This window comes from Camponotus vicinus, unplaced genomic scaffold, assembly GCF_025532165.1.
Source record: "Camponotus vicinus isolate PSW18456_S1 unplaced genomic scaffold, iyCamVici1.0 SCAF_10, whole genome shotgun sequence".
In the NCBI taxonomy this organism is placed as follows: domain Eukaryota; kingdom Metazoa; phylum Arthropoda; class Insecta; order Hymenoptera; family Formicidae; genus Camponotus; species Camponotus vicinus.
This window is the reverse complement of record NW_028141946.1, coordinates 16,587,303-16,610,382: the sequence shown is the minus strand read 5'-3', so window position 1 is coordinate 16,610,382 and position 23,080 is coordinate 16,587,303. Positions and strand designations below refer to the sequence as shown.

Below are 23,080 nucleotides of genomic sequence, written 5' to 3'. Positions count from 1 at the left end.
AATCAAGTGGATTGTGAAAAATTACTATAATTATGGTCGCGCAGTCAAATATGGGTGCTTTCCATTTAACGACACAAGTCGACACAAGCATTATTCTATCTTTTTTCAGTGAATAACACAAACAAAGATAGAATGACACTTGTGTCGATTTGTGTCGCTAAATGGAAAGCACCCTATGTAAATTTCTACACACACACACACATCTATATATATATATATATATATATATATATATATATATATAATTATAAATTACATAATTATATTCCACAAAATGATAACTGTCTATTCTCTTTATTAAGATTAATTTAATATATAATATATATGTCAAAATATATTATGTCTAACAGATAATGAAAAAATTTTACAATATTTTTACCTTTTGATGAATATTAAAAATTTTTCACAATCCACTTGATTGTTGTTAAGTGTCACACGCACAAGTCTGTGTTTTTATTATATAATAAATGTACTTGGCGTCGCGACGCTGCCGCGTCGCGTGATAATAACCTTTAATATGTCACTTCTCTTCCTTGTTCCGCACTATACTTTTATTTATATTTATTTATTATTATTATTTTTATTTTTATCATTTTTATTTACTTATTATTAATCTGTGTTTAATAACCTGACTGCTTAACGTGTCACTTCTCTTCCTTGTTACACTATTCCGCACTATACATTAATAATTTCACACAACATATAACTTGTCTCTTGTTTAAAGCCTTTTACATACCGTATAACCGTATACGCACGATGTGAACGCTTGAGGGACAAACTCGCTTTGCGTGCGAGCATACGTACGTGAGACTGAGGCCGGTATTCATAGTCCGTTCTTATATTTAAGATCGTCTTAAGTTCATCTTTAGATATTGTATGTATTATTTTATTGGCTATGGATTATCTGAAGATGAACTAAAGACGATCTTAAATATAAGACCGGACTATGAATACCGGCCTGAAAATCCGGGAGAACGTAAAATGTCACAATTTTGATATACGATCATCATTTCTCGGGATTGACTGCACCGATTTTATTCAAACTGGTCGCAATCGAAAGCTTATATTCACATTACATAATAAAAGTGTCGTTATATTTTTTATTACGGTCTTAGTTTTTGAAATATTTTAATTGAAGGTTTACATGACATGAAATTCCGGAAAAGGTACTTGGTAGCGCCGCGTCGATCGAGAGCAGTGACTCTCAATGCTCGGATCCTGTTTTTATGTACTTGGCGTCACGACGCTACCGCGTCGCTTGACTCATTTTTTGTACACACACTCAACGTGAATAAATCATCGCTTTTATTTTCTGACTTAAAACCCGTGAGTAATTTTTGAGCTTGTCTAACCGAAAACCGAATCCTGGGTATCGATTGTGTAACTTTTTCTAAAGTGAAAACGTGAAAAGTGAAAAATTTCCGCCAATCACGCATTGATTTTAAAATGAAATCAATGTGTGATTGGAAGAAATTCTTCACTCTTCTTCACTTTTCTTCTTCACACAATCGATACCCTGATTCCGGCTGCGATTATCCGCCGGCAAGCGCGGAGTTCGTCCGTGACACGATTTTAAATCTGGCACGTTTGTGTCAGTAATACTAGTTTCCCATGCTTTATTGGTTGAGATATCAAATTTGGATATGATTATGTGAATAAATAAATCATCCCAATTGTCAGTAGGTTGACTAAGAGCCTTAAGATCTCGCAAATGTTTGAGAATCGTGTCTAATAACTCACGTAAAGCTATGTGATTTTCTTTCAAAAGCGCTGGTGATTCGAAAATAGCTCTAACATGCTTTTGGATGATCAATCTTTTGTTGTCGAAGCGCTCTTTTATTGAAGCCCATGCTTCTTGATAATTATCTGTTGTGGTCTCTATTGATTTGATAATCTCTGCCTTGTCCTTTAATGATGAGCGCCAATAATAAAATTTCTCAATATCTGCGAGCCTGCTGTTAGAATGGATTAATTTATCGAAAGTATCATGGAATGAATACTAGTACTCATAGGAACCTAAAAAAACTGGAAGATCTATGTTGGGAAGCTTAACGTGCGATTCCCTTGACATAGGTACAGGAATTTCTGATTAGCTAACAATCCATATAGGGTGACACTGAACCACGAGTTTATAACATCACGCAAAGTTACTAAATGTGAGTGTGTTATAAGCCAACACTTATTGCTTTCGTACCATACCAAATGTAAATTTCCGTATGCATCACACGCATGTTTGCCTAATTGATATTGTTGATGAAATTCTGCACTGTAGGTTATGGCATCTAGTACTTTATCAAAATTATTTTTTGCTTTGTATAACAAAGTTAATTCTGAAGTTGGTGTAATATGTTTATTGATGGTTTGTCCTGTGTAATCCTTAACAGAGATCCTTAAAGCATGTTGTGCTATCTTTAATGCTGTTGTGAGTTTTGTTAATGCCTCTTGCGTGTGTGTGAAATTCATCCAATTTACTATTGCCCAAGAGAGGAAATTTTCACTGGTTTTATATTCAGCCTGTTTTGTGGTTATATGATCCCATAGTTGTATATGCTCTTTTTTCAGACCACGAGGGTTTGTTTTTTGTGCTATAAGGTAGTCTATCTCTGTAGTTACCAGTGCGGATGACAAATGTCTGTCTTTTCTAAATAAAGGTTGTCTCCTTCTTCTTATTTGTAGGCCCTCATCCTCTTCTAGCAAGGCTTCCATGGTTGATGGATTTGTTTTGATCCAGGTACAGGAATTATGCGACGATTCACCAACCAAAGCGGGGGCTGGTGGTCTATTAAAATGTTCAAGAGCTGCTTCTTATAGCGATATTAAATTGAAATAAGTAGTTTCAAAGCTAGAGCGTTGTTGTATTTGTTGTTCAAGTAAAGCTTATCAATTGAAGGCTCCTGATTTTCTAACGATTCTATGCGCGATTGAAGAATATCAAATTGTTTCCATAATTCTGTTAATCTTTGTCTGCGCTCAGTAATATCATGGCGCGGGCCTTGAGATATATCGAAATTTTTTATAAAATTCTTCAATCGTGTTACAGAAGCCTTTATGTGAGTTCTTTTATTCCTGGCCTCCACTAATGTGAGAGATTCCGTATTAATAAATTGAATAAATATGGGTTAAGGATGCAATGTAGCCACAAAACGGTGGGAAAGAACGAGCAGACTCTCAATATGGCTGCGTAACTACGCGAACAAAGAGAACGCGGCAAGAGAACAAAGAGAACAATGGCAATATGACCGCGACACTATACAAGAAAGAGAAAAAATGCGGCAATGATGATTTACTTGTCGTCGTGCCAGTACTCGGTTTAATGATATATTCAAAAGGATAGGATATTGTGTTACCTCGTGATATGAATAGATTTATTCACAACCTTGGCGATTATCGTAATAAATCCGGCTCGAAGGACCAAAATGTTTTGTGCGGTACATGTGCCCGCTGCATATGTGCACGCTATTGTCTCGTTGGATCGACTTTGTTGGTCTATCCCATGGAGGGTCCAAAATGAAACAATGACTGAGTTGTCTTACTAATTAGGTAATATATTTTCGTTGTACAAGACTGGAATTGTACTACATTATAAGTAGAGACTGACTACTTTTACTGACTCGAACGAAAACGACTGTCTCGTCGAGCATACAGAGCACACTGTCTCAGCGCCAGAGAGGCAGTGTTGCCAACTCGCTTATATAATAAATCTCTGAATCAGAATTTAAAAATCTCTAGAAATCTCCAATTATTCACCAGAAAATTCAAAAATCTCCTTTTATTAAAAAACTAAGAAATTGCTCACATAAGTATATTATAATAACAAATAGAATAAAAGATTTCGTAATAAGTATATTATAAAAAGTTTATTTAGAATCTTAGAGCATATTATTATCATATTATATATTTAGCATATTATATATTAGCAATATTTTATATATTATTATAAGCATACAATAATTATAACAATAACTGATCTATTTTTTCAATTTCATGAACATTTAACTCTAAATTTTCATATGTTTTCATACTACCGATGTTTTTTACAATATTTTCTGGTAAAGTATAATTATTGCAGCAAGTGTTAAATCTTTTAAGTCCAAATCGAATATGTAATATATTATTTAATAATACAAGTTTCATTTTATTTCGCAATTTTGTTTTAATCAAGTTTGTTTGGTTGAACACTCGCTCATATCGGCGTTAGAGTGAGGAAGACATAAAACTTTAAAAGTCAAATCGGTCAAGTTTTCAAAAGGATTTTGTCCGCTAGCATCTCTATAATTGGATACTTCGATCCAAAATTTTTCTGTATTTTGTGTTTCTTCCCACCTAATGTGGTGAATATTATCCCACTCTAATTCGATTTGAGCTATGGTTCTCGCATCTTTTTTACCATAATATAAAGCTATATCCGTGATCGGGAGTTTATTTGCTTTCAAGCATTCGGTCACAGAAAAAGCGCTTATGCGCTCCAATATTTTGATGTTGTCAGGTAAACGATTTTTTAGTTCTCGCACTAGTGCAATTAGAAAGGAGACACATCTGGTTTTTAAATATTCTTTTTCCTGGCCAATGACTTTGTTCTCTACACAAGAAGACTCAAACGCGTAACCCAAGGCAGGCGAGGGATCCAAATATTTTTCGATGTCTTGCTCGTAAATGTCTATTCTTGCCGTTGGGAGTAGAATTTTATTGGCAACAGTCGAATAAAGCCTTTTAATATCCGAAAGTAACTTCGTTGGATCAGTCACTTTTGATTCAAAGTTCTTGTTTGTTTTCTGCACCAAGCTTAAAATCAGATATAGAAAACTGAGATAGATGAAATTTTTCTTGTCGCAATACATAGAATACAACAGTTCAGCTGTGTAACAGTTGTCACTGAGTCGTGAGATTTCGAAGTGCGCATTTAATTCAGTCCATTGATCTAAGATCCGTTTGACTGCAGGCTCGATCGATATCCATCGCGTGTCTGCAACTCGCAAAATCTTCAAGGGCTCTTGGCCGTCATTTAACAACTTATAGATCTGTGCGTAATTCAATTGTCGTATAGACGAATTAGCAAACCAATTATAAGTTTCTTTAATTAAAAACTCAATATTTCTCGGCAGCGTATTTTCAGTCGCCTTTGAAATTGCAAGCTGGAGTGAGTGACATACACATGGAATTAATATTAAATGAGGTATGTCTTTCTTCAATCGCGCGTAAACGCCTGAATTTACTCCTACCATCGTCGATGCATTGTTGGTGCCTATTCCTTGCATTTTGATTAACTGCAATTTCGTATCATTCAATATTTTTTTTATTGCACTTACAATGGATTCCGCTGTGCCATCTTCGATATGGATTAGACTGAAAAAGGTTGATATGATTCTTTTTTGTTCGACGCTATAATATCTAATGGCAATACCGAGCAATTTGTTCACTGTGATGTCAGTAGATTCATCTATCAATAAACTATAATATCCATCACCGATGTCTTTGACTAGTGATTCGTAAAAATAAGGTCCTATCACATTCTTAATTATGTTTGTACATTTTGTTCTGTGTAAATTTATATTGAAAAGCGTATCTTTGTAGAGCTCACTTAAATGATCGACACTTGCAATTGATGTATGTACAGCGACGTAGAGAGAGAGTTGAGCTTCCTTGCGTTGTTCTTTGGTACATGTGTCAATGGGTTGAAACGGTATCATCTGTTGTCTTTTGTTTGAAAATGGCCTTGATGCTGTAATATGCTTTAAAGTTTGTCCGTGTTTTATAAGATCTCCTAACTTAGCGTTGAGCAACACTTTACAATATTTACAGTATGCCTTTGATGAGTCGGAAGTGCATGGATTCAGCCATTCTTTTGTCACCTCTAATTTTTCCCACTTCTTTCGATACTTTTGAATATATTGTGGAGGCACTAAAAATAAAAATATTAAAACTTTACTATATATAAAATATTATACTTATTGTTAGATGCATATATGTATAAACATGTTTGATATTGAAATATACTAAAAGGTGAAAGATCAGATATTTATAGATATGATGTATAACCAACCTTCGTAACAGTGTCGACGAATTGCGACAGATATGAATTGAACCATGAAGACCAGAAAGAAATTTCCATGAACTGATCCTTGTTGATATTGACTGTCTTGCAACGGATTACGAGAGTGATAAGCTTTCATACGCGTGACAGCGACATGCGAAGAAAAGAAACAACAATATATTTTTATCTTTGTATTTGTCTATACAAGGTGACCCATTTTAACTTAGGCAGCCAAATAACTCGAAAAATAAGCAAGATAGAGAAAAATGTTTTAGACAAAAGTTGTATGGTTTCGAGGGGGCCATAAGATGGTATCATTGGTTTGACCTTGAAGAGTCATTTGAAGGTCACGTGAAGGTCACTTCAATTTTTTTAAATGGAACATCCTATATATTTTTGTACATTCTTGTAGCTCATCTCGAGAGCTTTCCAAAACACTATAATTAAGTACATTTTCGTTAAGTACTTTTTGAGTTATGAGGCTTGAAATAATTTCTTAATTTTACATAAACCGTAAAATATCTTGTAAAATATTCATTTTTCGATTACCTTACCTTAATAGTTTTATGTACAAAATAATGAGAGGAATCAATTGGTGTAAAGAAAACACATAGTTGTTTCGAAGAAAAAATATGTAATTTGCAATTAACAATTCCATATTTTTTCTTAAAAACAACTATGTGTTTTCTTTACACCAATTGATTCCTCTCATTATTTTGTACATAAAAGTATTAAGGTAAGATAATCGAAAAATGAATATTTTACAAGATATTTTACGGTTTATGTAAAATTAAGAAATTATTTCAAGCATCATAACTCAAAAAGTACTTAACGGAAAGGTACTTAATTGTAGTGTTTTGGAAAGCTCTCGAAATAAGCTACAAGAATGTACAAAAATATATAGGGTATTCCATTTAAAAAAATTGAAGTGACCTTCACGTGACCTTCAAATGACTCTTCAAGGTCAAACCAATGATACCATCTTATGGCCCCCTCGAAACCATACAACTTTTGTCTAAAACATTTTTCTCTATCTTGCTTATTTTTCGAGTTATTTGGCTGCCTAAGTTAAAATGGGTCACCCTGTATATCGCTTATCGCTGTCACTTATGTATGCGACAGTAGCATAAAATATCGGTTTTTTCTCAGCATCACTGAATCCGGGTAGCGACTAAAGTGTCTTCAACCTGTTCTTTTAGGTTATGACACAATTATACACATGCAATTCTCTCTAAATATTTATTGTTTACTACTTAAGTGGCATTATGAATTACTTACTTTTAAATCAGCTATCGATCGATGAATATACAATTTGTAAGTGCTCTGAAGTTGTGATAGGTTTTAAAAATGTTATCACATAATATTACTATTATACGTTATCACATGGTTTAAGCGCATATTTATCTATAGTATACTATAGATAATGCGCGCATATGCGTTTTACGGAATCCAGCTGAAGCAGTGAGAAGTGAAAAACACAAATTGAAAATTTTTATAAATTTCTAACCAACCATGCTTGAAAATCTCTAGAATTCTCCAAAATTTTTTTCAAAATCACCAGAGTTTCGACATGTCGCAAAATTGCAATAAAAGTCTCAAAGAGCTCTTTGAAATCTCTAGATCTGGCGACAAAATCACTAAATTGGCAACACTGGTCTCAGCGCCAGAGAGGCGCGATAATCGCTAGACTAACAGCGCCACTGTGATCGGTGGTAAATCCAGTCAGAAGTAGCGCCAAATAAGAAATTAGTCATAGTAATATTGTACACGGCGTGTACACAATCTGTTATTATTAATGAAATTCATGCCATACAGGTAAATGTGAAACCGTTCGACTACGCGTACTATGGCAAGCATCTCTAGTTCGAAACTGTGATAGCGTGTTTCTGCTTGATTCGTTGCTTGACTAAAGAAGGCTATCGGTGCCCATTTCGAATTTGCCTGTTTTTGTAATAATATTGCGCCGAGCCCTTGAGAACTCGCATCCGTATGTAATTCCGTGGGAGCTGCCGGGTTATATAAATGAAGTACTGGATACGCGGTCAATTCTTTCTTCAATGTATCGAAAGTGATACAATTTTCGTCGAATTTAAATTTAACCGACTTTTTCAACAAATTATGCAACGGTCTAGCTTTTGTGGCGAAATTTTGTATGAATTTACGGAAGTAACTGGCTAAGCTTAAAAAGCGTTGTAACTGGTGTACGTTTTTTGGAACTGGAAAGTTTTTAACAGCTTCCGTATGCCGATCGCTCAATGTGAGTTGATTGTACGAAATATCCTAAGAACTCCATTTTTTTTCCAAAAAGCTACACTTAGCAAGATTCAATTCAAAACTGTATTTACGAAGCGTTAACAGTAGGGAGGAGGGGCCGTTCCTGAGCCACTTTTTCCATTGGTGCGAGAGAGAGCGCCGTAAGAGCGAGAGAGATAGAAAGATATCTGAGGGGCAGGGTGTCGGCAGAGGGGAAGCGTGGGGGGGTAAGTAGGGCGAGGGGAGCCGCTCGCCGTCGAGTGGGTAAACGGCGCGGGTCGTGACGTCACGCGCGGGGGGTGGGCGCGCGCGGCGGAGGGTGGGGAGAGGGCGCGAGCGGGAGAACGAGCGAGAGGGATGGGGTGGCGCGAGCGAGAGGGGGATGGAGCGCGCGTTCATCCTTAGATACGACGCGTCGGGAGCGTCCCTGGATACGCGTTAGGCGCGCGCGATAGGCGACCGTGGACGTTTCCGTCGGCTCGCGTTGTTTCGGACGCGCGCGAGGGAAAGATAGGAACAAAGTCGACGTTAACAAAAGAGAGAGAGAGATAAATTTGACGTAAATTGAGGAGAGAGATAAAGTTCGTGTAAAATTTTTTATTCCGTTCGATTCACGTTACATACATACATAGGTACATAGGTCGAGAGCGCGAGAGAAAGATAGGAATAAAGTCGGCGTTAACGAAAGAGAGAGATAAATTCGACATAAATTGAGGAGAGAGATAAAGTTCATGTAAAATTTTTTATTCCGTTCGATTCACATTACATACATAGGTACATAGGTCGAGAGCGCGTGGACAAGGTCTTATTCGTAATATGTCGTTTATTCGTCGCATGTGCATACATAGATTATGAACGTAGAACGGACACGCGAGACGGATGCGTGAGAGAGAGAAAGAGACGGAACGATGGCTTCGTTCGTCGAATCTACAAGTTGTAGTAGATTCTGCGATACTCCTGTCCAAGTCCCGCGAACACTCCTGTCGGTCTCGCGAAGAAGGATTCGATGCTCGTGGGAAACACCGCGACGCCGTTAATCTCGGTTATCGCGGAAAGAGAGAGATTTGTCGGAGACGCGTTAACCTCGAGTACCGCGGGAAATGTCGCGCGCCGCGATCGAGGCGCGTCTTATATACTCATTTTCAATCGTCGTTTCGATATCTTTCTCTCGCGGCGTATGCGTTATACGCGTTAATTAGTGCAGCGGAAGCGGTTTAGAACGACGTGTTAAATATAATCTTAACGTTAGGTTTCAAGGTCTTCCTCATCGTCGTCGTCGTCGTCCGGTCTCTTGACGGACGCGTATTCCAGGCGATATATCTTGGAGATGAGTTCGCGCAATTGATGCAGAATGCTTTCGGCGGGGCATTCTATTCCTAGTATACGGAGGTCGAAGGGACTGGCCGAAGTTATCGCGTCGGTGAATTCGCTGTACGTGTAATATTCGCGTTTCTTGAGGAAATAGAGATTACCGTCGGCGTAACGAAAGGCGACCGTTATCGCGGACGATATCCCGGAGAACGTATCCCACAGAGCGCCGTGTCTTGCAGTCGTCATCGTGCAGTCGTTCATCTCGGCTATCTTATCGTCGTTGTATATGACGTAGCTGCGGACAGCGTGCGTGTTTATCGCTGCGTTTATCCTAGCCTTGCGTGGAAATCCTACGTATTCGACGGATCTCGGCCATCCTATTTTAAGTTGAAAATTCGAATCGGCGAGATAAACGGAGTCGCCCGCGAATATCACGACGTCGCCCGAGGGTCTCTGATACATGGCCGATATGCGAGTGAGATTGCGGGGAAGAAACTTGAAGTAGTCGGCGAACGAGAAGGGCGCGCCATAGCGTCTCTTCTTCATATCGATAGGCCATATGTTGCGTTTACGCGCGACATACAAGCGATGATTCATGATTAACGCTCCGTCTATGCGCGTCAAGGCGCACAGGTCTACGGTATTGGCGGGAGCGAGCGTCGTCGTCGTCGTCTTCATAGGCGTCGGCGTAGTCGTCGTAGTCGTCGTAGCCGTAGTCGCCGGAGTAGTGCCGACGATAGTCGGAGTCGTGGAGACTCCGCGATCCGTAGAGACTTTGTATACTTATAACGTCCTCTATGCTCAGTCTAAGCGGAAACCGTCTGTCCTCCGTAGGCGTATACGCGTACATGTCGGAATCTTCGCTCAGACTGTGAGTCAGACCCAGAGTGTGACCGATCTCGTGCGCCAGGAGCGTCTCAAGGAGATACAACTTGTTCGACGGAGGTCAGCGTGATGTGCCACGGTTCCGTCTCGTCGACGTGTACCTCGCTCATGTGATTGGCTAACCCCGTCGGAAAGAACGCGTAAGCGACGGCCGGACCCGTGAATGGCGACGGACACGCGTCCCCGTTCTCGCCGTTCTCGTACGCGTGACGGCCCGATTGATAGGATCAGTATATCGGGTCGTAACGTGTCGCGCGAGAACGTGAGGGAGGATTGCTTGGACCATAGAGCGAGCGCGGTCTGAGTCGTGCGCAGAGTATCTCTGCCCGCTAGTCGGAAGTTCCACGTTAGATGCGTCTTCGGTCACTTTCGCGTCAATGGGCTGTAAGCGTGAATGTCCGCGACGCCGCATCGCGGCCTGCGCATGACGCGAATCGTTTCCACGTTCAGAATACCGTTTCCCGGCAGACCGTAGTATTCCTGAAACAACGACAGTGCGTTGCTCAGAGAGATCGCGTTGTCCAACGACGACGATTGCAGATTCTCGTCGTTCTCCAGAAAGCTGTAGGTCTGCAGATAACGAGACGCTTCCGCGACGTCGTCGTCGCGGCGACGAACAGGGACATCGATAGCGCGACGCGCGTCATGGTTCTTGCGAGCAGCGGCGAGGACGGGGGCGAGCGCGCGGGGATCGAGACGATCGCGAACTATCGGACGCGCGCGCGCGAGTCTTCCGGCGATGCTTCGCTTCCCGAAAGCGCGAGTGGATATGGTTCAAGGTCAATATTACTGATATCCACCTTGTGTTTTCGTTTAACGTTTATTTTGACAGTTTTTAGAGATTAGTTTCGTTTGAGATATACAGCGAATTACGTATGGTATTGTATGTTAGTTTGTGTAATATCACAATGTTCGTGAAATCAATTGCGACAACGTCTCGAATCACTGCTCGGGTCACAATGATAATGTATGCGACAACGCGTTAGACACACACTTCGTCGCGACAACGCCTCGAATCACTCTGGATCGCGATAACGTCCCGAGCGTCGTCTCGGATCGCGATGACGCCTTGGAGATGACTCGGGTCGCGACGCGTAATCGTATTAATTTGGATATAATGTTTGAATGTAACTTTCTGACATACGCTCGGATATTCGCTTAGAGAACACGCTCGCTGTTAGTCTCGAAGTCGACTGACTGCATGCAGGACAGCGTTCCCAGGTGCCGAGAGGGCGCTTATCGTATGCGTGGCGCCAAATTATCGTATTTGATTTAAAATTATCGTATATTTAAAAATATTAATAAAATAATCATTTATATATTATTTCTTATATTAGAGATAATCGCAAATAAGTTCGCAATCAATATTAATTGCTCTTAGATTGATTCAAATCCGTTACTAAAAAATACTAATAAGCTGCGGTCAGGAAAACACTGGAAATAAATCTTTATTCTTAAAAATTTATTTATATTTTATTTTTTATTTAAATTTATAATATATATATGTATAAATATAGAATATATATATTTTTATATATAAATACATATATATATATAGAAAACATATATTTTTTTATCACAATTGCAACATGTTATTAATTAGTAATTAAAAGTATTGTGTTACATATAAATATTATATTTATAGATATAAATTTTTTATTGTTTAAAAAATATACTTGTTATTAATTAGTAATTACTATAATATTACTCATATTTTACTCATTATATTAGTAAGTACTATAATATTTAAAGTCAGGTACATACATGTTACATATATGTTTATGTCAGGTACATACATGTGTATATATGTTCTTCTATCACATTGAAATATTGCGAAAAGTTAAATAAAAATATTACGACTTTCATTCATCTGATATGATGATGTCATCTACATTCCATTCACTTGCATCTTTTGCGTATAAAACACGGTTTGTCATGCAGTCATACTCATCTTTTGATGGTTCAAAATTAACACAATCTCCTTGAACTCGTTGTTTTGCTAAAATGATACCACTCATGGTAGGTGTAACTAGTTTATTTCGTGTTTTAGTTTTAATTAAATTAACTTTACTAAAAATTCTTTCGCAATCTGCGTTTGAATGTGAAAGCGAAATAACGTTCAAAACAAATCTTGACAAATTTTTGAAAGTTGAACCTTGATCACCTTCATCGCATATTAATAATTTAGACCAGAAAACATCTACTTGATCTTTAATATTTATATGATCAGGAAGATTGAAATATAGTAGTTGTCTCCATTCATCATCAATTAATTGATATTGTTGATCTTTCACGATACGTGGTAAAGCTTTCATTAATGGTAATAGACTTGGCATTTCATCTCTACTGTTTCGAAGCATAGCTTTGGGTGGATTTAAATACGATAAATATTGAAGTTTGATTACCAAAATCAAATCGTTTTTTTATCTGACTACAAGCAACGGTCACAAACTCGATGCATGCCAAACGAAAATAATTTTTTAAGTTATTGTTTCGATTTATTTCAGGCTTATTGAAATATTTCATAACTTTAACTCCAAGATAAACTTGCTCGAGATGTAAACGGTGTTCTTTATTACATGGATCAATATCATTTAATTTGTTTTTACTTATATATTTATCCATGTAAATTTCTAAAAGTTCTTGATAAACAACACTCATTTTATCATAAAGCGTCGTGAGTACAACTGTCTCCGATTGAAAGACAAGATTCAAATTGTTAAATTTTGCCAAAATCCATTCTAGAAATAAATAAAAAAGTTTAATTAAAGGATTCTCAAGAGCTTGTAAAATTTGTTCTACAGCAAGTAATCGCGCAGTAGATCTTTGATCCCAAAAGTATAAACGCAATGCTTTTCATTGCTCAATCATGCATGTAAACAGCAACATTTAATGATAGCCATCGAGTTTGTGATGGTCGTAAAATTTTATGAATTTTAATATCGAGAAAAGCCTGAAATTCTTGAAACTGATGTATCCTTTTTGCACTATTTTTAAATTCATTATATACATTACGTGCTAAATCTTCACACGCTCGTGGCAAAACTTTACAAGCTTCGCTAGCACAAAGATGTAAAGAGTGACATATACATTTAAAAATGTATATTCCAGGACACTCCGTACGCATTCTTGATGCTACCGAATTATGGTCTCCCATCATAGTATTGCATCCATCTGATGCAAAACCAATGACATTGTTGAATGGAATTTGATATTTCTTCAAAGACGTAGTTACAACATTTAAAAGATGATCTGCGGATGCTTCATGTGTATTTTCGTTAAAAATTTGGCAAATATCCCAAAGGCGAGTGACGACTCGACCTTCTTTATCATCGAAAAATCTATAAGCAATCCACGATTACATGTATTATACATATAGATAATTATGCGATATATAATTAATATCTATAACTAAAGTTATGTTAAGTTTTCAAATTACCTGACAACAATACATATTAATTTCGTTGCAGCAATATTGGTACACTCATCGATCAGAATGCTGAATAAACTATATTTCAACTTAGTTTGTAAATTTTTTTTTCCGTACTACCAAGTACGTTTTTTATTATTGCTATGCCTTTGGTGGACTTTAATTGCATATTTTTGACTATAGCAGAGTCAGTCACACTATTTTAGATTAAAGGTGTTAAGTGATCCAATACTCTCAATGAAATATTATGTTCTGCTATAAATGCACATAATTTTATTTCAAATCTTCTTGTCGCTTCCTTCAATTTAACAGATACGTCAGTAGTATTACTTGAATCAGTCAGAAAATTTTTTATTTTTAGTTGTGAGGCCTGAATGGATCTACGTTGGTGACTTTGTGCTTTTAAATGATTTTTAATTACTGTCATCTCTGCCGTGAATGTTGTATTGCACAGTTTACATTTTGCTTTGTAAGGGTCATCAGAAACTTTTGCAAGCCACAATTTATACTCTTCTTGTGTAAGCCAAATGTTTCTAAATTTTTACATTCGATGTGATTGTTTTGCCTTTTTAGGTGGTGTACAATCACTATCTATATTGTCTTCATCAATAAAAACTCCGTCTTCCATATTTTCTATTCTAGATAAGAAGACCGAGTACCTGTATTCATTTTATTTTTATTATACAAATTGTTGAATAAAGAAGATTTTATGATACTTCATACACGGAAGAAAATAATTTGTGAAAAAGAAACTTAAATCGTACTTACTTTAATATCAATTACACCTATTGATCAAATTCTTTGACTATATAATGATTCTTAACCTCAAAATAATAGTGAAAGAGCACAGGACATATACAGAGCGAACTGTTGCACGTGTCGTTATCCATATGATATTTAATTATAAAATTGTTTGGAAATTGTGTTTAGAAAGACTTCCGATCGGAATAATTTAGTTCTCCCTTAGATATTCTAGTGTATCTAGAGGAAAATGAAATAATAAGTACTCATGTCTCAACTATAGTCTCTTCTAATTGGCTTCTGCACACGACGCGGAAACGCTTGCCGCGCGGCAAGAAGCGACGCGGTAGCCAATCAACGTACCGCTTTTAGTAAGAGCTGTAAAGTTTATTGGCTACCGCGTCACTTCTTGTCGCGCGGCAAGCGTTTTCGCATCCTGTGTGCAGAAGCCCTATGTCTTATCTCAATTTGTGTCGTTAGCTTGAAAAATTTTCTAATTTTCTCAAATTATCGTAAATTTACGTACGATACCAAAGTGCTATCGTACATCGTACAATAGCTAAAATTATTGTACATATACGATAATTATCGTACGGATCCTAACGCTGATGCAGGAGACAGTGATCCCAAAATTTCCACCGATACATCCGAAAAAGCATCTCATTGGTGGGCCTTAGCTCCACCCATCCGTGGATTGACGACAACACATGTCGGAACAAAGGCGTTAAGAACGCGGAAGCGCTTTGATTTCAGGACAAAGGCGCTGAACGTCTTATGTTACGCTGCCACTCTATGTGTGCGGCTCCGTATATGTGTGTATGTGTGTCTACGTCGCTTTCTTTCCGTCTCTTGTTTTTCCATACGCGTCCGTCGTGCACGACTTTCTATCTTTTCGACGCAACATACTCCCCCCGTTGAGAGGGTAACGATCAACTATTGTATATAAATATATCGTTCACAAGTAGATTAGACGTAATGATTATGACGCATTTCGTTTTCGCATTCGCATTTACATTCGCATGTACATTCGCATTTACGTTCGCATTTATATCCGTATGGCTATTAGTCAATCGGTAACGGACATAGAAGCTTAGCTGATCGCTTCAGCTCCCCGGTTGAAGTCTTGACGGTGACGGTTCGTGTTATTCCATCCTCGCCTGGGTGTAATTTTGTGACCTTTCCTAGTCCCCATTGCGAACATGGCTGGTTCTTGTCCTTTAGGAGCACGACCGTTCCGACCTTGAGTTCCTTTCCATCTTTGGTCCACTTATATCGTTTTTGAAACTCATTCAAATATTCGAGGTTCCAACGAGCCCAAAAATCTTGTTGCACCTTTGTTATATGTTGCCAGGTAGACAGTCGATTAGCTGGAACAAATGATATGTCGCCCTCCGGGAGAGTCGTTAGCGGCATGCCGATCAAGTAATGAGCGGGTGTCAATGCTATCATGTCGTTCGGATCTGACGAAAGGGATGTGATAGGTCTGGAATTGAGGATACCCTCGACTTCGATAGTAAACGTATTTAACTTATTGAATGTAAATAAAGACTCGCCAACAACGCGTCGGAAATGATGCTTGAAGAGCTTAACCGTGGATTCCCATAAACCACCGAAATGTGGTGCTACTGGCGGTATGAAGTGCCAAGTGACGCGATGTTCGCTGGAAAATCTTTCTATAAGATCTTTGTGTTTGTCTGAATTAAATAAGGCGTATAGTTCCTTTAATTGATTACTTGCGCCTACAAAATTAGTCCCGTTGTCGGAATAGATATGGGTTGGTAATCCTCGTCTTGCGACGAATCGTCGTAACGCCGCGAGAAAACCGTCAGACGTTAGATCGCTCACCACTTCCAGGTGTATCGCCTTTATTGACATGCATATAAATACGCATACATAGACCTTAATTCGCCCTCGATTACGATGTTTTTTCTCTTTTATGTAGAACGGTCCGCAAAAATCAACACCAGTATTATCGAAGGGTGTTGCCTCGCATTCGTGCAGACGGGAGATTCCCCATTTTATATTCGACTGTATTGGCGTCGAAACGGAAGCAGCGCGTGCACGCGCGTATTACCTTTCATACTTGATTCCGGCCATCGAGTAACTAGAATCTCTGTCGGAGAATGCATAGCGTAGTTTGAATTCCCGCGTGATAATGGGCTTCGTGAATCTCGCGTATGATCTGGTCGGTTAAACGATGTCGGTTAAACGATGTCGACTTGGAAGTAAGATTGGATGTTTTTGCGAGAATGTTAGTTTCGATTTTTGGAGACGTCCTCCGACACGAACCAAATCGTTTTTGTCTAAGAACGGGTTTAAACTAATGAGTTTACCCTTGGTTATTGAATGCTCGCCTTTAAGTCTTTTGATTTCATCAGAGAATTGTGTGGCTTGTAGAATCTTTAATATCCGTATCTCGGCTTCGTTAATTTCTTCCGCGTATAATGAACCGACATGCTTGTTGGCAGAACGAAACCGAAGACAATATGCGACTACTCTACGTAATTTAGAATAAGACGCGTATTTTTCAAATATTCCGAACTTGCCGGTGGTCGCCGATAGACACGTGTTTGCTTTTAATTCGGGTATTTCGCTTATTCGTATATTTTCGTTGGGCCATTCGCCCTCGTCCTTAGTTAACCACGAAGGCCCTGTAAACCACGTTCGATTTTGTAAGAAGGCATGAGGTAATTGACCCCTTGAAATCGCATCGGCCGGATTGTCTTCCGATCTAACATGTCGCCATTCGCTTGTTGCTGAGCTCTTGAATTTCCGCGACTCTAGCGGTTACGTAGATTTTGAGCAGATGCGGGGACGTTTGCAACCAATTTAATACGATAGTCGAATCGCACCATAAAATCGTTTTATTGGGAGTAATGCCTAGCGCACCGCTTGCTTCGCGATATAACCGTGTTAATAACAGTGCGCCACAAAGTTCAAGCCGCGGTATGGTGATAGTTTTTAACGGCGCGACCCGTGATTTAGCGCATAACAATCTATAGACGACGTTTCCGTATTTCCATCTCGAGCGTACGTACAGGCACGCACCGTAGCCAATATTGCTAGCATCGCAAAATCCGTGAAACTGAACGTTTTAATAATCATCTATCAGTAATCGGCGATCGAAGGAGACCCGATTCATCAATTCTAGTTGCCGAGCGAATTCCGACCATTGAGTATGTATACTCTGCGGGACAGATTCGTCCCAATGTACACCGCACCACCACACGTCTTGCATTAATTTCTTCGCATAAAGAACAACAGGGCCCATTAACCCCACGGATCGAAAATTTTCGCTATTTCTGATAATATGCTTCGTTTCGTTAATCTTTCTATTGACTTAGCCGTCAGAGTCGAATAACATATTTTGTCGGTCTGCGTGTCCCACGTTATGCCTAATGTCTTGAGAGATCGATCTATTTTTACCGTGAAGTTCGTGTGTATTTCACTTTCCTTTAAGTCGTTAATGACACCTTTGTTGTTAGATGCCCATTGTCTGATGGTAAAACCGCCCCGAGCTAGTAAATCAATGATTTCATTTCTGATCGCGCGCGTCTCGTCAACGGTCTCGGCACCAGACAATAAGTCTACGTATAGATGTGCTTTAAGGATCTCAGCCGCCCTGGGGTACGCTTGGCATTCATCGTCCGCGAGTTTTTGTATGGTGCGGATCGCGATAAATGGCGAGGAAGAAACGCCGAATGTAAGCGTGTTTAATTGAAGCGTCTCTATATTGTTATCTCTGCGCCAGAGAATCTGCTGATACTTTCGATCGTCCTCATGCAACAAAATTTGTCGATACATTTTCTCTATATCCGCGGTAATGACAAATTTGTATCTGCGGAAGCGAACCAGATGCGAGAACAGTTTATCCTGAATCGTAGGTCCTACCAATGTACCTGGCATAAGCATGTCTCAAACGGAAAAAACATTGAAAGACTATAGTACAAGTTATGCGATTGATTTGCTAGCTCTCTAGACGCGTTGCTCCTTGCGACTTCATCTATTGAAACCATAATTAATTACTTCTTCTCGAAATTACTTCTCGATTATGGCAACGATAACTCCAGAAAAAGCTGCTCAAGTTGTTGCTTTAATTGAAGATGGCAGAAGTTGAAGATACGTTGCTGAGGCACTTGATCTGTCAGTGTCAACTGTGCAACGTGCTTATGCCAGGTACTTAGACACCAATTCTTTCAAGAGGAGGCCTGGTTCTGGGCGCCCTCGACGTACCAATGAAAACGATGACCGATTTATTGTTTTAAATTCATTAAGAGACAGACATCGAACAACTGTTCAAATTCGAAACAATTTAAGGGATGTCCACAATTGCAATGTATCCGTTGACACCGTTCGGAGAAGATTAGCGGAACAAAATCTGTTTTCGCGCAGGCCAGCGGCTGTACCTTTTCTTACAGGTCGTCATCGCGTAGCTCGACTCAATTTTGCAGTTGCACATAGAGACTGGAATTACGCAGACTGGGGCAAAGTACTCTTTAGCGATGAATCTCGTTTTTGTCTCTATTCTCCAGATGGACGAGAACGAGTTTATCGTCGTCGTGGAGAACGATTTGCAGATTGTACTGTAAGTGAAAGGTACAGCTACAATGGAGGCTCTGTGATGGTTTGGGCAGGTATTTCAGCGGACGCTCATACAGATTTGCACTTTTTTGACAGGAACATGAACGCAGATGTATACGTGGAAGACATACTCCTTCCGTATGTTGTTTCGTATGCACCCTTTATCGGAGAGAACTTCTTGTTTATGCAAGACAATGCTCGACCACACACTGCGAGAAGAGTGTTTGATTTCCTCGATGAAGTTGGCATAAATCGACTTGTTTGGCCAGCAAGTAGTCCGGATTTAAATCCCATTGAGCATTTGTGGGACAATCTCGGCAAGAAAGTACGAAATCACGTACCTGCACCTCAGTCACTGCAAGAACTTCAAAGAGTTCTTCAAAATGCATGGGATGCAATTACGCAGGATGAAATAAAAAGACTAATACAGAGTATGCCTGATCGTATGAATGAGGTAATACGCGCACGAGGAGGTCATACCCACTATTAATACACACATGCGTGCGCCCGTACACACACACACACGCCACAAGGAGGGTTTGGAGTCTTTAAATACTGTGGAGCTGACGAACCACGGGGTCCTTATCCTTGTGGTATACAAACGAGCACACACACACACACACACACACACACACACACACACACACACACACACACACACACACACACACACACGCCACAAGGAGGGTTTGGAGTCTTTAAATACTGTGGAGCTGACGAACCACGAGGTCCTTATCCTTGTGGTATACAAACGAGCACACACACACACACACCTAAATTAAATTGAAATTATGTGCAACCATTTTTTTTCAAAATAGCGGCTAAATGAAAGCATACAAAACCGATAAATAAAGGTTCCCGCTTTGCTCCAGTGCGTGGCGTGAATCAGGTATCGCAGCCCAATGGGACGAAATGCATGTGAAAGTGTGGAGTATCACCTTTACAATGCTTTTTTACCGAGCTCGATACGATAATTATTCGCTGAGCTGCAAATTGAAGAAGAAAAAAGAGCGTTTTTAATTAAATTCGGAATAACTCAGCGAAAAATCATCGTATCGAGCTCGGTAAAAAAACATTTTAAAGATAACACTCCACACTTTCACGAGCATTTGGTCTCATTGGGCTGCGTTACCTGATTTACGCCGTGCACCGTCCCAAACTCGATCCTTTAATAATCAATTTTACATCCTTTCACTTCCTTATCCGCCATTTTGAAAACAATGGCTGAGCATAATTGCCACTTAAATATTCTTAAAGTGGACATTACAGCCTTCATTTTATTTTTTTAAACATATTTTTATCATCATTATTTACCAAGTTATGATCATTTAAAATTTGATGAAATTTTCTCAAATTTTAGGTGTACCGCTTTTTTTGCGGGTGAGTGTATATTCTTCTATGACCTGTGTATATTCGGTTCTTAACATCGCGTTCGCATTGAGTTTGCGTTCTAGCGACGATAGACGCTGAAGCGTGATAGTTCGCGACTCGCCGAGTCGCTTATGCATTTTACGAAACGGTAAACGAACAATGTAACGACCAGTGTTGTCGCGACGCACGGTATTCGTAAAATGTGTTTCACATTCAATCTCCTCGTTCGATTTCGGTCTGTCTGTTGAGATCTCCTCGACAGTCCAAAACTTATTCAATTGATTTTCCAAAGTCGTTAAGTAGCATGCCGAGTCTGTTATGTTTTGTACCGGCGTCCCGCCAGCGACCATCCAGCCCAGACGCGTTTTTTGTAAGTATAAATCATGACCTTCGCGGGACAGATTAATTTGACCGACGGAGAACATTGACAACGTTGCACCGGAACCTATTAGCAAATCATCCGATCGCGGCACATGAAATTCTGGATCTGCTAATCTAATGTTCGATGGTATTTTAACCGAGTCTCGAGGAAAGCTATCGGAAGGAATTAACTCTGTAATGTTTGGTATCGTTAAACATGTTAATTCTTTAGCGAAACTGTCGATTGTTGATTGTACCGTGATTTGTACTAAGCCTCTGGATTCGGTACTCATAGTATTAATCGCGCCGATAACTAACGAGGGGAGGGTCCCGTTAGCGCACCAACCCGATAGCGCACCAACCCGATAGCACACGAAAAATGAACACAATTCCCGATAGCCCACGTCCCGATAGCACACAGGTTCCACATGGGTTTGCAACGGGGTGGGGGGGGGGGCGGGGGTACAGTCTGTGCGTGTACTTTCTCATTGGTATGCTATCGGGATTGTGCGCGATTTACTTTGTGTGCTATCGGGACGTGGGCTATCGGGAATTGTGTTCATTTTTCGTGTGCTATCGGGTTGGTGCACTATCGCACCGTGCGCTAACGGATCCCGCTCGTCTAACAGAGCACGAGCCTTGATAATATTGTTTTTACGATCACGGATGTGCACCATCGCACTCATTAATAATTGCGGCGAGGACATGGTTGAAATTGTCGCGAGACTTATTGTTCTCCCCCCGGTCGTTTCGGTTAGTCATGCAGGATTGGCGGTCGCGGGCTTTGGTGCGTCTGGCTTGCTGGTACTCGCGTACCTGTCTAAATGTAAAAGCGTATTGTGACGCCTTTGGCAAATTGTGCAGCTAGAGAATTTGCACGGACTATCTCGATGAGAACGCAAACAGTTGTAACAAACCTTCGCGTTTTTTACTGTCTCAATGCGTTTAGGTACGGACAATTGTTTGAATTTGTTGCACATATAAAGCGGATGTCGCTTGGTTTTGGATGCTATACAATTACGTGAAGTGTTTAATAGGAAGGCTTGATAGGAAGAATAACTTCGCTTCCTTTTACCCGGGAATTCGCCTATGACTTTATCCGCATCTAACTTTACCCTTTCACGTCTCGATGCGCAAACCGCGGCCTTGCATAGAAATTCATACATTTGATCCAGCGTCGGAAACTCATCTCTTTCAAGACTCACCTCCCACCTTTCCGACGTGACTTTCGTTAGTTTACTCTCTAAAACGTGGACGATCATTTCGGATCCGACAGAGATTCCTAGGGCTTTCAGTGTCGCGATATGTTGTTGAGTATCGTCAGCGAGTTTTGATAACTCATTCGTCGTTTCCTTTTCTAACGCGGGCATATTTAAAATTAATGAGAGATGTCGCGAGATCAAGACTCGTTTCACTTCGTATGAGCGTTCTAATAATTCTCATGCGTTTAAATAGTTTATCCCGTCAATTGAGAAAATTCTTATTTTATTAGTCGCTTCACCAATTAGCGTGGATTTTAAATAATGCAATTTATCTACATCCGACAGATCTGATTGAGAGCCTATCATGTCATGGAACGCGTTTTTAAATGATAATCAATTTTCGTATTTGCCGTCGAATGTCGGGAGCGGCGCTTCGGGTAATTTAATTCGCCGTTTTTTGACGGGTGCGGTGATCCCTGTGTCATCACTTCGCGTCTCATCGTTTACTGAGCTGTTGCCCGTACTCGTACTACTCGCGGCATTTAAAACGTTCTCGATTTTACCCGCGAGAGAATAAAAACGTTCTTGGATGTTTGCGAATTCATCTTGATGTCCTGCTTCCGGTTCTAATACTGTGTGTAATACTTTAGCGTGGCTTTGTCTAATTTGCCCTTATCGTAAAGCTCACTTAACTTGGTGATCTGGGCCTTTAGGGAGGTTCGCTTTTGCATGAGGAGTTCTATCTTTTCCGACATTGTTAGGCGGTTCAGAATAGGATTAGGAATGAACGACTTACACTAATCGGCTGTAAAATGCAGATGGGTGTCGTCCGTTGTTCGACTGATCCAGGAGATCCGTATTCGCAGCCGTGTGGAAATAGCCGTCCTTATCCCTTCGTCTTGTTCTTGCGTGTAA

General features: G+C 39.6%; 3 protein-coding genes across 5 annotated transcripts in view; all 3 read right to left on the bottom strand.

Moving 5' to 3' along the window:
- Positions 1-764, bottom strand: part of LOC145961065 (uncharacterized) — a 31,081-nt gene extending 30,317 nt beyond the window's left edge. Inside the window, exon 1 of the mRNA XM_083080903.1 lies at positions 737-764. The gene's annotated coding sequence lies outside the window, so the exon portion shown is untranslated. The remainder of the gene's footprint in view (positions 1-736) is intronic.
- Positions 765-3,889: 3,125 nt separating this feature from the next.
- LOC145961061 (uncharacterized) lies at positions 3,890-6,229 on the bottom strand. 3 transcript variants are annotated; one of them, XM_083080896.1, is made up of 3 exons: positions 6,041-6,229; positions 5,798-5,899; positions 3,890-5,719 (listed from the first exon to the last, which is right to left on the bottom strand). In XM_083080896.1, the coding sequence occupies exons 1-3, from the start codon at positions 6,168-6,170 to the stop codon at positions 4,158-4,160; spliced, it is 1,794 nt and encodes a 597-aa protein (XP_082937022.1). In that variant the 5' UTR covers positions 6,171-6,229; the 3' UTR covers positions 3,890-4,157. The 3 variants fall into 3 exon arrangements, with proteins under 3 accessions (XP_082937022.1, XP_082937023.1, XP_082937021.1); XM_083080897.1 differs by having other exon boundaries at positions 3,890-5,712; positions 6,041-6,141; XM_083080895.1 differs by having other exon boundaries at positions 3,890-5,899.
- A 9,484-nt stretch (positions 6,230-15,713) lies between these two features.
- LOC145960167 (uncharacterized) lies at positions 15,714-18,563 on the bottom strand. The gene is made up of 4 exons (XM_083079422.1): positions 18,078-18,563; positions 17,388-17,736; positions 16,941-17,302; positions 15,714-16,514 (listed from the first exon to the last, which is right to left on the bottom strand). Exons 1-4 carry the CDS (start codon positions 18,561-18,563, stop codon positions 15,714-15,716), a joined length of 1,998 nt encoding a protein of 665 aa, XP_082935548.1.
- Between the last annotated feature and the right edge of the window lie 4,517 nt (positions 18,564-23,080).

Excerpts from the sequence above, each read along its gene's own strand:
- LOC145961061 (XM_083080895.1), bottom strand. The coding sequence starts at position 6,170 with ATGAAAGCTTATCACTCTCGTAATCCGTTGCAAGACAGTCAATATCAA. Across the intron at positions 5,900-6,040 it reads TCGTCGACACTGTTACGAAG|TGCCTCCACAATATATTCAA; the intron begins GTTGGTTATACA and ends TTTTATTTTTAG.
- LOC145960167 (XM_083079422.1), bottom strand. The coding sequence starts at position 18,563 with ATGCTTATGCCAGGTACATTGGTAGGACCTACGATTCAGGATAAACTG. Across the intron at positions 17,737-18,077 it reads AAATACACACGAACTTCACG|TTTCACGGATTTTGCGATGC; the intron begins GTAAAAATAGAT and ends TAAAACGTTCAG. Across the intron at positions 17,303-17,387 it reads CAACAAGCGAATGGCGACAT|GGCCTTCGTGGTTAACTAAG; the intron begins GTTAGATCGGAA and ends CGTGGTTTACAG.